The sequence below is a fragment of the Labrus mixtus genome, chromosome 11, assembly GCF_963584025.1.
Source record: "Labrus mixtus chromosome 11, fLabMix1.1, whole genome shotgun sequence".
NCBI lineage: Eukaryota > Metazoa > Chordata > Actinopteri > Labriformes > Labridae > Labrus > Labrus mixtus.
Window position 1 is genome coordinate 12447152 of NC_083622.1, and position 15620 is coordinate 12462771.

Below are 15620 nucleotides of genomic sequence, written 5' to 3' on the forward strand. Positions count from 1 at the left end.
CCCCAACCAGATAAATCAACCACCACAACATCACAAACGTTAGCCTGCCTCTGAATTAAAGGTAATTTGTCTTTATTTATCTGCTGAGCAGTCATTCATCCTTCCTTTAAAAGATATGATCCTGAGGGAACAGCCTACCTGTTGACTCGTCGCGGACACTTGTCAGGCTTGATGTCCACCTCATAGAGGTAGACGTCCATCTTGGGGATCTCCACCTGGAAGCAGTTGGCCAGCAGCTTGATGGGCTTCCCCATGGTGCCATAGCCGGGCCGCCGTGGCATGGAGAACAGGGACTGAGCCCCAACGGCGGCTGAAAGGAGAACAAGGAGGGGACGGTTTATTAGAAGGAAACATTATGAAGATCTGAGTGAGGTCATCTGGGGTGATTATTATATGAGTAAGTCATGTTATATCAAACAACATATGTAAGGGTCGGCTGATCCATTAACACACTGATAGATACAAGCTCACCACAGATAGTATTATTAAGTTTTAATTAAATTATAAGAAATCTACCAAAACTACTTATGATTTCCTTTACACAGCAACTCAAATCTCACTTTGAAGTCTCCCTTCCAACATACTCCATGTATGTTATTTGTCTTTGTGTAAGTGGAACAAATCAACATAAAATGACGCATTTTGTTACTTGATGTTTAAAGATTTAAGTTTATACAACTGTTTGATTTGAATGGTTCCTGATGATCTCAAAGGTAATACACATTTTTTTCTATTTGAACTACGTTGTCAGTGTTTGTTAGCACTGCTTGGTTAAATACACACACCTTAACAAGCTCACAAGTGTCTGTTACTGGGAGAAAAAAATACATTGACAGGGAAATTCCAAATGTCTTGTTGAGGTGTTGTGAAGAGGAAACTAAAAGAAGGGATCATTTTCAACGTCATGTGATGCAGACACACCCACTAAACTCTCAAAATAAAAAAACACCCTGTCACACTTCTATGAAATATTTGTGCACTGAATTAAATATCAACTACTGAGAAAAGAGGAAAGTACAGAGATGACATGGATGTGTCAGTGGAAGACACTTTTCAAAATAAGGAACATAGGCCCAGGGCGCCACATTATAACTGGCCAAGACTCAAGATGGAAAGACCCCGGGCCAGCTGATTACATGTTCCACTGGCCAGCTCAGCCAGTCAAAATACAGCCTTGAAAATAAAAAAAACAGTAACGCATAATTCATAATTTCACATTATTTTTCTAACATCTTCAACGTTTTATACTTGGTTGAATGACAGTTGCTGCCATTCTGCAAGTGTGAAGAAAAGAAAATTGCCAGAAGAGTCAAAAGAGAGAGTGACAGAGAGTATGAAAACAGAAGGGGGAGAAAGTTCCAGTCTCACTGACAAGACCGCTGGAGTTGTCTGGAACACGATGCAGCTCAAAATTTAGTCCATAGACAAATCTGCCAATCAATGCAGAGTCCGACACATGCCGAGTCCAACAAATGCAGTCATGTAAGTTGAGTAGGCCTATAGAAATGAGGTCAGATAAGTTATGCTCTGGTATCATAGAACTGGCTTGTTACTCTCTTCTGATGTGTACATAATTTCAGATCATTTACTTTATTTAATGTTTTCTGAATCAAAAGGACTGTTTCTGGACCTGTGCTTACAATGGTGGGGCCAGTGATCTTGAAAAGCCAGTAGCAAATTCAGTTCAACTTTATTGTCAACCCATGTAAGCTCAGTGTGCAAAAAAACAATGTGAAATTTGTCTCAAAGGGTTTTTAAGAAAAACAACTTTATTTCTAGTACTACTTCTTAAATTAAGGATGTTTTATAATAAGAGATGTGGAAATGACTGAAAGATAACTTCACATATCACATGGTGTAACCTTTAATATTGATAATATTCAGGACAGGATTTAGGCATTTCAGCACCAATTGGCAAAATGAATTATGATGAGATTAAAGAAACTAATGCTTTAAGCTTATTCTCTGTACTTTTCTACAGTAGTAGAACACAGGACAGCATCAATGAAAATGAAATGGCACATTGCTAATCTCAACCCAACATGTGTTAGAAAATCTACTTACAGTGTTGCACAGTTCTTACATTCACACACACACACACACACACACACACACACACACACACACACACACACACACACACACACACACACACACACACACACACACACACACACACACACACACACACACACACACACACACACACACACACACACACACACACACACACACACACACACACACACACACACACACACACACACACACACACACACACACACACACACACACACACACACACACACACACACACACACACACACACACACACACACACACACACACACACACACACACACACACACACACACACACACACACACACACACACACACACACACACACACACACACTAAAAAGACCATGAGATGTCTTTGACGTGACTCACTTTGATCCAGAAACTGCAGAGTTCTGTTCATGTGTCACACTCATAGCCGGGCTATTTTTGGGTCTGCTCGGGCTTGCCTTCCACATCGCACTTGACAAAACAAATGGCTTTGCCAACATAATGTTTCGATTAAACTTGTGATGTTCGCGTATCGTATTGTTAAGAAACAGAAACTTAACACATGAATTGAGATGAGAATCCTCCGTTTGCCTGAAAATTATTACTTTGTTTTTGTCCCCTTCAACGCCTGCGACACTTTGTCGTTTTATTCTACCGTTTCATTTTGTCTCTACAGCGCTCTCAATTTCTACTCCAAGAAAGAAACTGCCCAAAATGTGTCATTGATAAATGAAAGCCAGTGTGATTCATCTCCGATTTGACTCATAGGCTCACATGTGTGGGTGATGTTGAGGCTGAGGGCCCAGTCGAGGGGAAAGTTCATAAAAACCTCCCGACAACAGAACAGAAACCTTCTGTGAGGTAACGGCAGACAACATGAGCAGCCTTGTTTGTTTACAGGCAGGCTCTGGTAGTGTGTGCTTTCTGCCCCGGGTTTCCTCCTCTCTTCCTGCCTTTTGGTGGGCTGTGTAGTGGAGAACAGGGCTGACGGGGCTGATGGGATAAAATGAAGGAAAAAAAGAGCGGAAAGTCTGGAATTCCTGCCACAGCCGTCCTTCTCACACAAACTTTTGTTATGGTAATTCCTTTTGGGGCCCCCAGTGAAAGTTGTGAGATAAGCCTGATTTCACACACACGAGTAGCTAAAAAGAGGGAAGACAGATATCCTGGCAGTAAATCTTCATTAAAGCAACTTAAAAAAAATAAGCTTGTCTTCCACATACTGAGATCCATCCTAATTCACTCAGATACCAATCAAACTTCAAGAGCGTTTCCCGTTACTGGGAGCACTTTTTTCCTGCCCTGTGATGGTTTGGCTGAAGTCGGCGAGTAAGAAGAGAAAAGCAGGGAGTGGCTGGATTAAAGAGGGGTTAGGATTGGTGTTTTCCGGCTTTCATCTGCTACTCAGAACTGGCATCTATTCAGAATGAGTCACAGAACCACCATGGGCAGAGGAACTCATAGTAGAGCATCCTTGAGTCCATGCTGCTGGATTCAGTGATAGTAATGACGGCGACTTGTGGCGAGAAAAAAAGAGAACTTGAGGCAAAGTGAAAAAGTGCACAGCAGGTATTTCACCTACTAGCTCCTACAAATACAGTTTCAGTTTCACACAGAGATGTACAATTGCATGTGTGATATTGCAGTGAGGTGTTTTTCCCCTATATTACACATAATATTACTTTTGTCATTTCGCACAAACACCGGCTCTCTGACAACAGAGGTATACACATTGCCAAACTGCTACATATTCTCACATTCACTCAAACAAATTAGAACTATCTCTCCAAAGGCCAAACTTACATAAAATCAATTCAAATTCAAAAAAAAAACTTTATTTGTCCCCGGGGGGCAATTCAAAATTTTACTTTGAATTTGAATAAAATGACCCATAAGTGCCTGATCCCACAGACTAACCCTCCAGCTGCAGTCAGTCACGACTTGCTGTTGGACAGGGTGAAACGCACAACATGCAAACAAGCATCCAAACAAGTTATTTGAATCAAAAACCTTGGCCTGATACTTGGCCAGCCTGCGTCTGTATACTTTGGCTGTCTGCAATAATGCCATGTCTCTGGGTGATTCTGTTGCTTCCAGAAAAGCTTTGAGACATTAGTGATGTTGGTATGTGAAGGTTCTGCCTGGTTGCAAAGATGCTGTTGAAAATTCTTCACAGGGCAATGTCCATGTGGTGAAAAATTACAAAAAAATAAAATGGTTCAAATTAATTAAATAGCACTTTCCATAGAATACAGGTAAGATTTAGTCCCTTTGTAGGAAAAAAACATATAGCGGCAACTAGAACAACCATTTTTTGCTTCAGCATTCCCCTATGTTGATTATGCTCGCTATGAACACAGAAAAGACCTTATAACATTTCACACATGGTGGTAAACGTGCTGTGATGTGTGGAAATCAACAACCAGTCCTGTCACACACACACACAGCTGTTTTGCAGCTTGGGAGCTGAAAAGCCAACCTGTTCCTGATCATTCGGAAACACATCAGATTCCTCTCCCTCCTATCTGCCTTTTCTTGGAAACTGTGCGGCTCTGTTCCCTCCACAAACAGACAAAACAAACGTGCTAGGCCACAGGCAGACGGGGGATCTCTAACTGTCCAGCTCGGGAACGGAGATAAATATTCAGTCTTTTCTTCTTGTTTAAGTACTTCTGTTCAATAGTGATAGGGATTCAAAAGACAACCCTGTAATTACCGAAATGTTCAAGACGTATAAGCAATGTTATGGTTATGTAATGACTAAGACCTTGAATGTCAAAAAGCCCATCCTCTGAGCTTGTTAGATGCGTGGGAAGCTGTACAACCCCTAACACACAACTCCACTTGCATGAGTTTACAGGAAAACACAAACTCTGAGACTAATACTAACAGAATACTAATCAAGAACATGCCAGGGGGCTGTTGGTAGGTGACGTGTGATAGTCTGCTTTGACAAATAGTGAAAAGTCAACCGCAAGTCTTCGCAGATGAATCAAAGATTTATTTACTCTCTGCACAGGGATTGTGAAGGTTCAAGGAAACCTCCCTCTGTCGAGTTGAAAATGCCGCAGTGTGTGTGTGTGTGTGTGTGTGTGTGTACCCTAATTTCAGATAATTACAGGAAGGACATGTTTTAACAAACAGAAGAGAGTAGATGTAATCCTCCTCCTCCTCCGTCTATCAGTATGATCCTCCTTTTCTGAACTTGTACATTCAAACAGAGAAGTACAGCAAAGAAGGAACAAAACCTTTTTAAACATAAATCAAATAAAGCTTATTATGTTTGTTTGATTTCAGAAATAAATGCAATCATTCTAGTGCTGTTGGAAATTGAAACTCAAGCATTGGATGTTTTGTGTCCTGCGAAACTCTATAAAGGTTTGGTGAATGGTGCTGGCTCATCACTATACAAAAGTTGTTTGATGAAGATACGCAGTGTCATAATTTAAGATTCTGGCAGCAGCAGCTACGCTCAGAGGTTCTTTCTTTTCCTTTGATTACATTTACCGTCACACAACTTAAACTGAAAAATGTGGTTCTGCCAAAACATCTTTGACCTAAAGCAGTTTTGCATTTAGACAGGAATGATCACATTATTAGATGGACTATTATAAATTAAACAACATAGAAATGTGCTGATTATTGTCAGTATATGTCAGCTCTGTGATTGACTGGCGGCCTGTCCAGGTAACTCTGTCTTCATGGCCGCATATGAGAGTAAATTGAAAGCACTTCTTGTGAATTTGCTCATTTTGGTACATATGCATCTTTAATGTTGTGCATATCACACTAATGTTCTAAATGGTTTAAAAATGATATTATCTACCCTTAAACCGACCATCTATATCTGCAACAAACAGATCCAAACCATAGACTGTATATTTAGAGGGAGTGCCCCCTGCTGACTGGCTGGAATATAAATCTTAACCCCGCCTCTTCCATGTTAACAGATGGAACATGGGTCAAACTTTAAAGGTAAAATACACGTTAAATATATTTTTGTCAAACTTGGATTCTTTCGTGATGGTTAGTTATTATCATGCTGATTCATGTCCAGATGTTCAAATAGCTGGGTAGTTTTGCTTGTATTAGCTATTTGATGCGAAAACAGAAGATGTAAGTCATGATCGACGGTTGTTTAACATTCTCCACAAGAATAGCAGAGTAGAGGAGGAAAGGCAAGAGTGTCATTGAACGCTCCATAACTGTGAGTGTCTGCTCCGAACCGACACAAGAATCTGTTCTGCCGAGGACTGTGCTGACCTGAGGCCTCTTTGACGTTTAATCAGTCATTTAAATGTGTGCTTCGGTTAGCGGAAGGAGCGCGGCATCAATTCCATTGTTTCACCAGCCAGCTCCCATATGAGAACGTGTCAGTTCGAAATAACATCACCAGCACAATATGTCAGAAGGAGACGGAAACTCACTGACCACATTAATATGTAGTCAAAGATCAAAACAAACAGTTCTAGCAGCGAGTGCCAATAAATAAGTTGCTTTGGTGGTCATTATATCCAAAAGACACTTTGAGGCATCTAGCGCAACAGTTTTGTTCAATTCATTTATTGTAAATGGAACTAGGGGATAATATTCAGCAAGTGGTGCACCACTACAACATACCATTAAATAAGTCAAATCTATACTATACAACACACCAATATCTGTGCTGCCAAATATCTTGAAGGAATTTCTCTGCACACTTGAACTCGTTCCCCTCTGCTGCTTTCCAACACAGCACAGTTACACTGCACACAGTGGGCCGGGAGCCCGAGTTAATGGATAGTGAGAAGCAGGCCTGACACACAGTACAGTCCCAGCTAACCTCCTCAGCCATACCCCCTCACCGTACACAAACGTTCATGCTGCCAACGAGTGCCCACGTATACACAGGCCCACACACCAGCACACGCACACGCACACACCACAATACAGCTGTTGTGTTTCTAATCCAGAGCGCCCTGAGCTGTGGGAGCAGGGCGAGTGCTCAGCGGCGAGGCACAATGGCTTCAGTCACAGCAGGCAGAACGTAAAAAACACACACACGCTCACACACAGACATACAGAAAATGACGTGTAGTTGGCGTGCTTGGGATTGACACACATCGCACACAGTGAGACTCCTCCCTCTGATTCCACTCATGAGCCTCAAGGGTATTGCATCTAGCACCCATGGGAGGCAAAGCCACTCTTCCACAGATAAACAGGCAGCTGCTAGCTGACGAGATCCTGGTCAGTCACAACAATGTGCAAAAATGTAGAAATTCGCCTCAAGACCGACCTGAGGCTGCTCGCGTAAAGAGAGCGGAGGAGAGTTCATGACAGAAAAAAAGTGTCAGTAGCAGCAGCGGAGCCAGTGTGTGTGTGTAGATGTGGAAGGGGTTTAGCATCAACTGTAGAATAAAGCCACTTCTGACTCAGTGGCATTATGGAAGGCCTGACAGATAAGTGATGGATGGATAAACACACATATATATATTCACACATACACACAAAGTAGACGCTGTGTTAAACTGACTTAGAGATTCGACTCGAGCGGGTTAAATGGAGCCTTCTGTCCTCACAGTCTTGCCAGTGGAACGGGGGATGGGGGCCAGGGCCTGTTGACTTTTTATGTTGACTTGGGCAGGGTGACTTTCACTCTGAGAGTTTACTTTTAACACTAATGAATTAATTAGAACCAAAAACAAGGTAATACTGATTACTACTGTAGTCGTTTACTACTGCTGCAACTGTCCTGTCACTGACCAAAAGAAGACTCTCACATGGGTACGCTTCAACCTGAGACATTGAAAAAAAAAAAAATCTTTGAAAAACTTTTAAAAGACTCACACTGACATCCTCACACATCCAAAGACATTTTAATCAAAGATTACAAGATTTTGCAAAGACAAGGTATTATTCAGGGTAACTATTTACTGGAGCTGTGTATGTGCCAAAATCATCCAATACTATACACATCACAATACATGAGTTACTATTCAATATATCATGGTCCTATACAAAAGGCATGTGCCAAAACCTGACTATACGATACATGGGTCACTATTGGATGTATCGCGGTCCTATACAAAAGGACAATATAGCTTTATTTATTTTCTATCAAAAGTGTCCTTATATTAAAGAGACCACCATCCTTTGCATATAATATTAGTTCAAAAAAGTTGTCCATTTGTCATGTTTGCATTACATGTTTTATCCAATAAGAAGAGGGAGTTCTGCATTGTATTTATTACAGTCCTATCCAAAACCAGTGCACTGATTTCTTGTGCAATCTGACAAAGAAGAACTTTCATTTTCCTACTGTATATCAGTAAAATACAGTCTTTACATTTAAACTGGTATTTAAATCAACATTTGAGAGAGCCATGTAGACCATGGCAAGCCAAGGCTAAAAACTAAAGATAATCAAAAGTGTTAAGAAGACTTAGGTAAATCAACTTGTACTAAGTTCATTAAAAAATAGAAGGGGGTAGTACTTGGACTGGACTGGACTCATTATTTTTCCACCAACGTTGGAAATGTGTCTGCAACAATGAAATCTCTATAACAACCTGGTTTGGGATAAGGCTGGTACTTCTGATTTAAGAGGTCTCATGCTGCCATTCTGATACAGTGAAGCACTCTTTTATTAATAAAGCTCAAAACTCAGTTGTAAGCATCAAACCATTGTTTTACCTCTTCATGTACTATCCCTGTGTTTCTGTATAGTATAGTATTCTGTACTATGCTATAGGCCTCTTCCCTGGCAGCAGAACGTCTTACTGTGACTATTTTCAACATAGTCTCAAAAAATGTTATTCGGCTGATTATGTTCAGATACAAAAGGGTCAACACTCTGAATAGACTGTCTTTTTCTGGCTCTGATGTTCAGACTCTGTCTGGAGCAAACTTTGAAAATGACAGAAGGATGAGAACATCTTGTCTCGCCAGAAATTACATTTTGACTAAATCAAATCATGTGCAGCTCATTGCAGAAAAGGTGCAAAACGACAGCTGCTTTATACAGTCCAATTCATTTATTGACAGAATGATGAAAGGAAGACAATTATCAGGCAGTTATCCATATGTGGTGTTTGTGTTTTGCTTTTGAAATGTTGTCCTCAAAATACTGAAGTAAAAACAGGGCAACTACATTAGTAACAATCAGCTGAAACTTTTCAATGATGTGATAAAATATTACTAACTATGTGGGACATAAAACACTGTTCCTTTCCTCGTATTAAATAGTTTTTGCTTTGAACTCTTTTCTTCATTTTAAGACTGTATGGAATAAAGAAGAAATATTTGCAATCTTTCTCAGCCACTGACAAACACACAGACGTCTCTGTCCTCCAGTGAGCCCCCCAACAAAACACCCAGACTTCCCCTTCCAATTCCCTCTCTTCCTGTCCACAACCTCCCCCTGAATTGAGCCCCTTGCAGTTCCCCCAAAAACAGATCTCTGGAAGGGCAAAAGCAGGAGCAGGAGGAGGAGGAGGAGGAGGAGGAAAAGACGTTTGGTCTGGCTGCTCTGGCTTCTAATCTCTGCAACACATCACAACCTCCAGTCTTCCTACCCTACCCTCCTCCTCTTCCTCACAGTCATCTGCATGCCCCCTTTCCTCCAACCTCAAAACACACAAGGTCCCTCAACTTTTCCCTCCGTCTACCCAGCCCACTTGAAGGAGTTTTTTTTGTCAGTCCCACGCTCTGACAGCAGCATGTGCCAGCGAGCGGAGTTGTTTTCAACATGAAAACACACAGTGACACTACACACAGGGCCACAGGATTCTCAAAGAGCCACAAAAGAGCAGACAACCATTTTTATTTTACTTTGCATTTATTAGACTTGTTTTTAGAATGCAGAAAACAAATAGCCTTCATCAGGGTCATGGAATGGGATCAGGGATGAACCTGATGAAGGCCACAAGCCAAAATTTGATTCCAAAATTTAAAAGAGAAAAAGCTAGATTATCTAAGTTATTTTTTAATAACCATCCCTAAAAGTTACATTTTTTTTTACAAGTAGCAACCATAGACTGTAAATATTAATGGACGAAGCCTGAGTGATGTCAGACGTGTGTTACTGCAGGGGGCTCCGGAGGCTCATCAGCGGCAGCCGCCATGCTGGAAATGCTGTCTTACTTTTAGTCAACCTAACGACAGGCTGAGAGCTGGAGCTGAGGCAGATTTTTAATCTTATGACAAATCATCACATCTGCCTGTCAATCATGTCAACCTCGCGCCTAACTGTGCATAACGCATATCGTTCAATCAAAATGGATGTCTTGTACTTGACTTGTTGGACAGTGTGTGCCCATGAGGAAAAATAACTAATTAGACCAATATCGTTTTTTGTTCCAGGGTGTATGTGATTTCCAGGGCTCGTTGAACCAGCCTCAAGCCAACACTGGAAGAATGCCTTTTTTTTTGCACTTCAGCATTGGCTTCATTTTTTCAACATTGGAGGTTGCCACTTGCTAGCAACACATCGGACTCAACATCATTTGAAATGAGGATGGCAAAGTATGTAACACGTTACTTGACTTTTCCAAGAAAGTCTTGAAACAGAAGTACTTTTTCGGAACTATTTACAACCAAATAATTAATACCTAAATAAAAATATCAAAACAACTGGCACTTAATAACCGGAACACTTGAAATGATGCTCCTTAAGGAGGTTAATTTTTGTACAAGAGCTCCCTGGAAACTCTGCTTTTTTTGTTTGACAGATACTTATCACCATCATTGGACAGATCTTATCTATAATGATCTGATAAAACAAGCCTAACTGAATTCTTAGAGGGGTAATTGGTTAGTGTTTTGAATTTTCCTCGCTTAAAATAAGGCCAAGGGTAAATCTCTCTGTAATACAATGTGCCAAAGGACCAACGGAAAACGGCATTCTCCATAGAAACCCACAACAATATGCCCTGGGTTAGCCTTATGGGTGGCAGGGGTTGTGATGGGGGTTGTCTATTGTCAGTGAGCTGCTTGAATGAACTGAGCATTATAGGCAGAGACTGCAAATCAAGTACTAAGCCCTCCCTCAAAGTCGACCCCACTGTCTGTACAAAATCCACAGAAAACCAGCCAACAAGGAGAGTGACAGGAGAGGCAGAGATTCCCACTGAGGCTCGGGGAGGGAAACAGAAGCCGTAACCATGGGAGGGAAGGGGGAGTGGTGGTGACTGTTTGTGAATTGAAAAAAGAGCGGGAAAAATAGTAGTGTGAGAAACAAGGGTGTGGAGAAAGGTTGGCAAGAGAACAAGACCTCAACATGACAAACAAAAGAAAGTAGGGTAATGTGCTAATGTTCTCAAAAACACCCTCAGTTACACTGCAAACTAGTACCCTTACATCATTTTAGGTGTTGTGTGAGGGAAACTTTTAATACAAATCTGAGTCATCTCAAATCCCACCTGCTCACCAAATGTACTGTAGTGTGACAGCCAGGTGGGAGTGGGGGACCCCCCTGTGCCATGTCATTGTCTTCCAGTAAGCAACAACTCTTAATATGCAAACTCTGTTTATTTGTGCAATTGTTGATACCACCAAAGTTACTAATGTTTACATTAGTGTCAGTATAGTTTATATTTAATTCATGGGCCTTAATTGATATTTGGCAGTATTTCACTCTATCAGAACAGAAACAGAACATATTGATGTGCCAAGGGAATTTCAAATCAAAACCATTACAATATTATATGGATAAATATTACATTTTTGCATTAATGATTTTCCATTGGATGAATACTTCAGTCCAAAAAATCCCCAGGTTAACCCCGTCTAAAGTCTTTGTATCACATACTTAGCGAACCAGCTGTTTGCTGAAGCCAAATATTAAAAGGAAAAAGAGTAGTATTGATCTTTCCTTCTGAGTCACAGCAAGAAAGCAAATAAATGAATTACTGAAAATGTCAAGGATTCCTTCAAAGGCGGCACCTGTCCGCTACTGAAACCAGCATGAATTACAAAGACAGTCACTTCCTGTTTATAAGTGAAAAAAATGTATGTCAGGAAATATTAATCCCTCTATTAAGGTTAATAAGGGCTCCAGGTTAACCAGATTAAGCCCACATTTTTAAATGTGTGACTAGTCCTAGCTTTTTAAAACAGCAGTGAATAAACATCACATTAATTTACAGGCTGTTTGTGAGGGATACCTCAGGGTTAACACATCAAAATGGATTTGATTTGCTTTAGGCTCCAAAGCCTTGCACTCACTTTATCCCTCGACTGGTGCTAAATTCTCCTGAGCCATTGTTTCCATGCCACACACTCCTAAATCTAACACTGAGTCAGCTTCTGAGCATCTCCGGACCACTGACCTACTATTATCACATTACCCTTTTAATCATTCAACATGGACTGGAATCACTGGTTGCCATGTTGTGATTACTGGTATGTGATTGCGAACCAACACACATAATATAAAGGCCAGAAAATAATAGAAAAAGTGTCTTTTTAAAACTGTGCTGATGCATCACTGTCTTGTTTTAAATAATTCCAGGTGGATAAGCTGAAAACATTTTTCAATTAAACAAAACAGAAAAAAACAGTTGCCGATTATGATTGTCAATCGTCTGTTCGTATAGCTTTAAAGGCGAGACAATTTAAGGTCCTTTAAAGAAGAAGTGAACAGAATTTTCCCTTAACTAAAATACTGTAGAAGTTGAAACAATGTGCACACCTGCCACAACAGTGACACATAACTGTTTTAGTGTTAGACAATACTCTTGATTTCTAGGAAAACACCTTGTGTTCCCACATGATGGCAATGATGGTAGGTGTCCAAATGGAGAAGAGCAGGGTTGTTAATGAGGTAGTAATAATAGAGCGGGAACTCCTCTTGAGCAGAAGGGGTTGGGTTAAGATCCCACAACCTGTATCATGTGTCATTGGCAGATCAGGAGTACCTGGCTTTCGGCTTACGGTAGCATTAAGTGGAAAGCTTCCGTTACAGCTGAGACAAAGCAGGGCAGGACTGCAAAGTCTGGACTCTGAAAGAGAACAGCTATCTGGTCGTGGCATAGGTTGGCGATTTATAGCACCTTGTAGCACTTCTCTGAATTTTCAGATCTCAACAACAAAGGACCCTGTCAATATTCCTAAGGAAAATGCCAACTACCTACTCATTGATTAGGAATTAGAAAACAGCAATAACTTAACATTTTGTGCATAAACAAACACGTAAAAAGTATCCCACTGTATAAGCTCTTAAAAAAAGGTTACTGATAAATATATAGAGGTCTGTCGGGGTCTGTGGGTGACCAAGACCTGAGGCCTTCGGAGGAAAGAGAGTTTACCCTCCTGACACAGTTACCCATGAACTTACTTCACAGAGTGGGAGTCTGATAATGCCGGGGAATACCAGGCTTAACCTCAGCACCTGTTTAATGAGCCTAAACCTGGCTGGCTGATGCTAATGAGTTTACAGTAAATAAGACAGGGCTTAGGTCTTAGTGTGAGGAATTACAAGAAGATTACAAAAGCATGAACTTTCAAGTTGAAATAAGTAAAATTCAAAATTACACAAAGGAAAGTGTTGTTCAATGAATTTCAGAAAAAAAAGAAAAGAAGAGAAAAGTATTACACTGACAGACTCCCTGGTTGTTCAATGCTACATTCAGGTACTGCTCGGATATTGAGGGTTGTCAAGTTTGGGAATCCTTCTTTTGACTTCAGTGTGCTCACAATTTGAGGGAAGTCTCTCTATGTGAACAGCATGGATCGGACACCATACCGGTCCTTAAGACTGTATTAGAAATACAAATTAACCGAAGAACAAACTACAAAAGTAACTTTTAAAAGCTTTTAAACATCAAACCCTTATGTTGTCTTCCATGTGTCTTGCGTAATAATGACGTTAAAATCTGCCAAGTCGGCAAGTAGAACCAGGATTTTCTACAGCATAATAAATGTCAGAATTTTTGTTTTGACTTGGGGGGAAGCTTAGAGTTAATTTTCCCACCCGGAATTCATTTCTCCGATTATTATGACACCACCTGAATGCACGCTCATGGGGCGATGAACAGACTGTAGTAGATGCATAGAAGTTTATTTTTAATCTCGCATAACGGGGTATTTTTTTTCCCCCAATCATTTCAACTGCTGTTTATTTTCAGGAAGCTAAGATCAGATGGTCACGCTGACAGACTGCCTGATTACAGATTTACACCCGAAGCTGCCAGGCACAGCTTGAAACAGACCGGTGTCATTAGCTAACGCAATGATCACAGGCACATGCAGCCATCAACAAGTTAATAAAGAGATAGGACGGAATAATGTACCTGGAGTTCCGATTTCCATTCATGAGGTCCTGCCCGGTTCACTACCCGGATCACAGTTGTCAAACCTTTGGGACTCTTCCTCCGTTCAATCCGGTGTCTCCTTCGGCAGTGCGCCGCCTCTGCAGCGCTGAAGGTCCAAGCGCTCTGGACTCCTCACAAGCTGTCAAATTGGAGGGGGGGGGGGGGGGCGGGGGTCCTTTGGTACGGTCGTTTCACCGGTCAGAAGTCCTCGGTGACCCCGCACACCGCCGCTTTCACACGGTCAACGTATCCAATCAGATTTCACTGCCACGGAGAAAGCTACTGGTTGCTCAGCGGCAGTGAAAACCTGCTAGCTAGCCACGTTAGCTCTCTGGCCAGGCTTCGGGAAAGTGGCAGGGGACGGAGGACGGGAGCTGTCAGGATATCATAGCAGTGGAGTCACCGAGTCCCGACGAACACCTAACGATACATGAAGGTTAAATCACACGACATATATCTGTATTTTCGGCACAGCGAGCCCTCTTGAGTTGCCCAAAATGATTAGCTAGATGGCTAAGCTGTTGGATATTAGGAATTCTGACAGACGACGGTTCACTTCTTATCGCGTTATAAACCCGACGCTGACACGGCCCCGTTGCCACAGCAACATACTCCAACGACGTCGTCTTCCGTAGTTTGTATCCCGGCGCAAAGAAATAAAGCTGTCAACACAGACCAGAGTCAGCCGATATCTGTCAAGTTTTTCGGGTCTGGTTGACAGATCAACTGTGCGGGGCTTCGGCAAGCCAGCTAAATATGGTGAAGTTGCCTTTCTGACACCGACAGGAAGAGGTGGGCTCTGTGTCAGCAGACGTCAGAATTATTTACTCCGCCTTCACTCAAGGTAACCCTACGTCCACAACACCGTAAATACATTAACAGGTGAATTGTGTTTTATCTCACATCAGAATATATGATATATTGGTTACACAAGAACAAACATCAAGTTTATAGCTGTGCCTCCTCCAAACTCACAATTACCTATAATTCAACCAAAAACATACAATATTTAACATGCAGTCAGTAATAAAAACAACAGGTTTAATAAAAAACAATTTTATTTTTCTTTAAAAAATAACCCACCCCAACAGAGTTCCCATACTATCACATACAGAGCCAAAATAATACGCTTCAATGTCCTTTCATTCAAATCTATTGGGAAGTGCTATGACAAGGACTGTTCTTGATCAGTGGCTTCAATATTGCTTAGTCAGACAGTGAGGCTGTGTGGAGAGGAGTGGACTCTGTCTCCAGTG

The 15620-nt window shown here is 41.3% G+C and overlaps 1 protein-coding gene across 2 annotated transcripts in view; it reads right to left on the reverse strand.

The window, feature by feature from the left end:
* The window catches only part of ago3a (argonaute RISC catalytic component 3a), a 39183-nt gene extending 24025 nt beyond the window's left edge, over nucleotides 1–15158 (reverse strand). Inside the window, exons 1-2 of one of the 2 annotated variants that reach the window (XM_061050109.1) lie at nucleotides 14344–15158; nucleotides 139–310 (exon numbers count right to left, since the gene is read on the reverse strand). In XM_061050109.1, the coding sequence (XP_060906092.1) occupies nucleotides 139–310; nucleotides 14344–14362 (191 nt within the window). In that variant the 5' untranslated portion in view covers nucleotides 14363–15158. The remainder of the gene's footprint in view (nucleotides 1–138; nucleotides 311–14343) is intronic. The other variant, XM_061050110.1, reaches the window with a different exon arrangement.
* Between the last annotated feature and the right edge of the window lie 462 nt (nucleotides 15159–15620).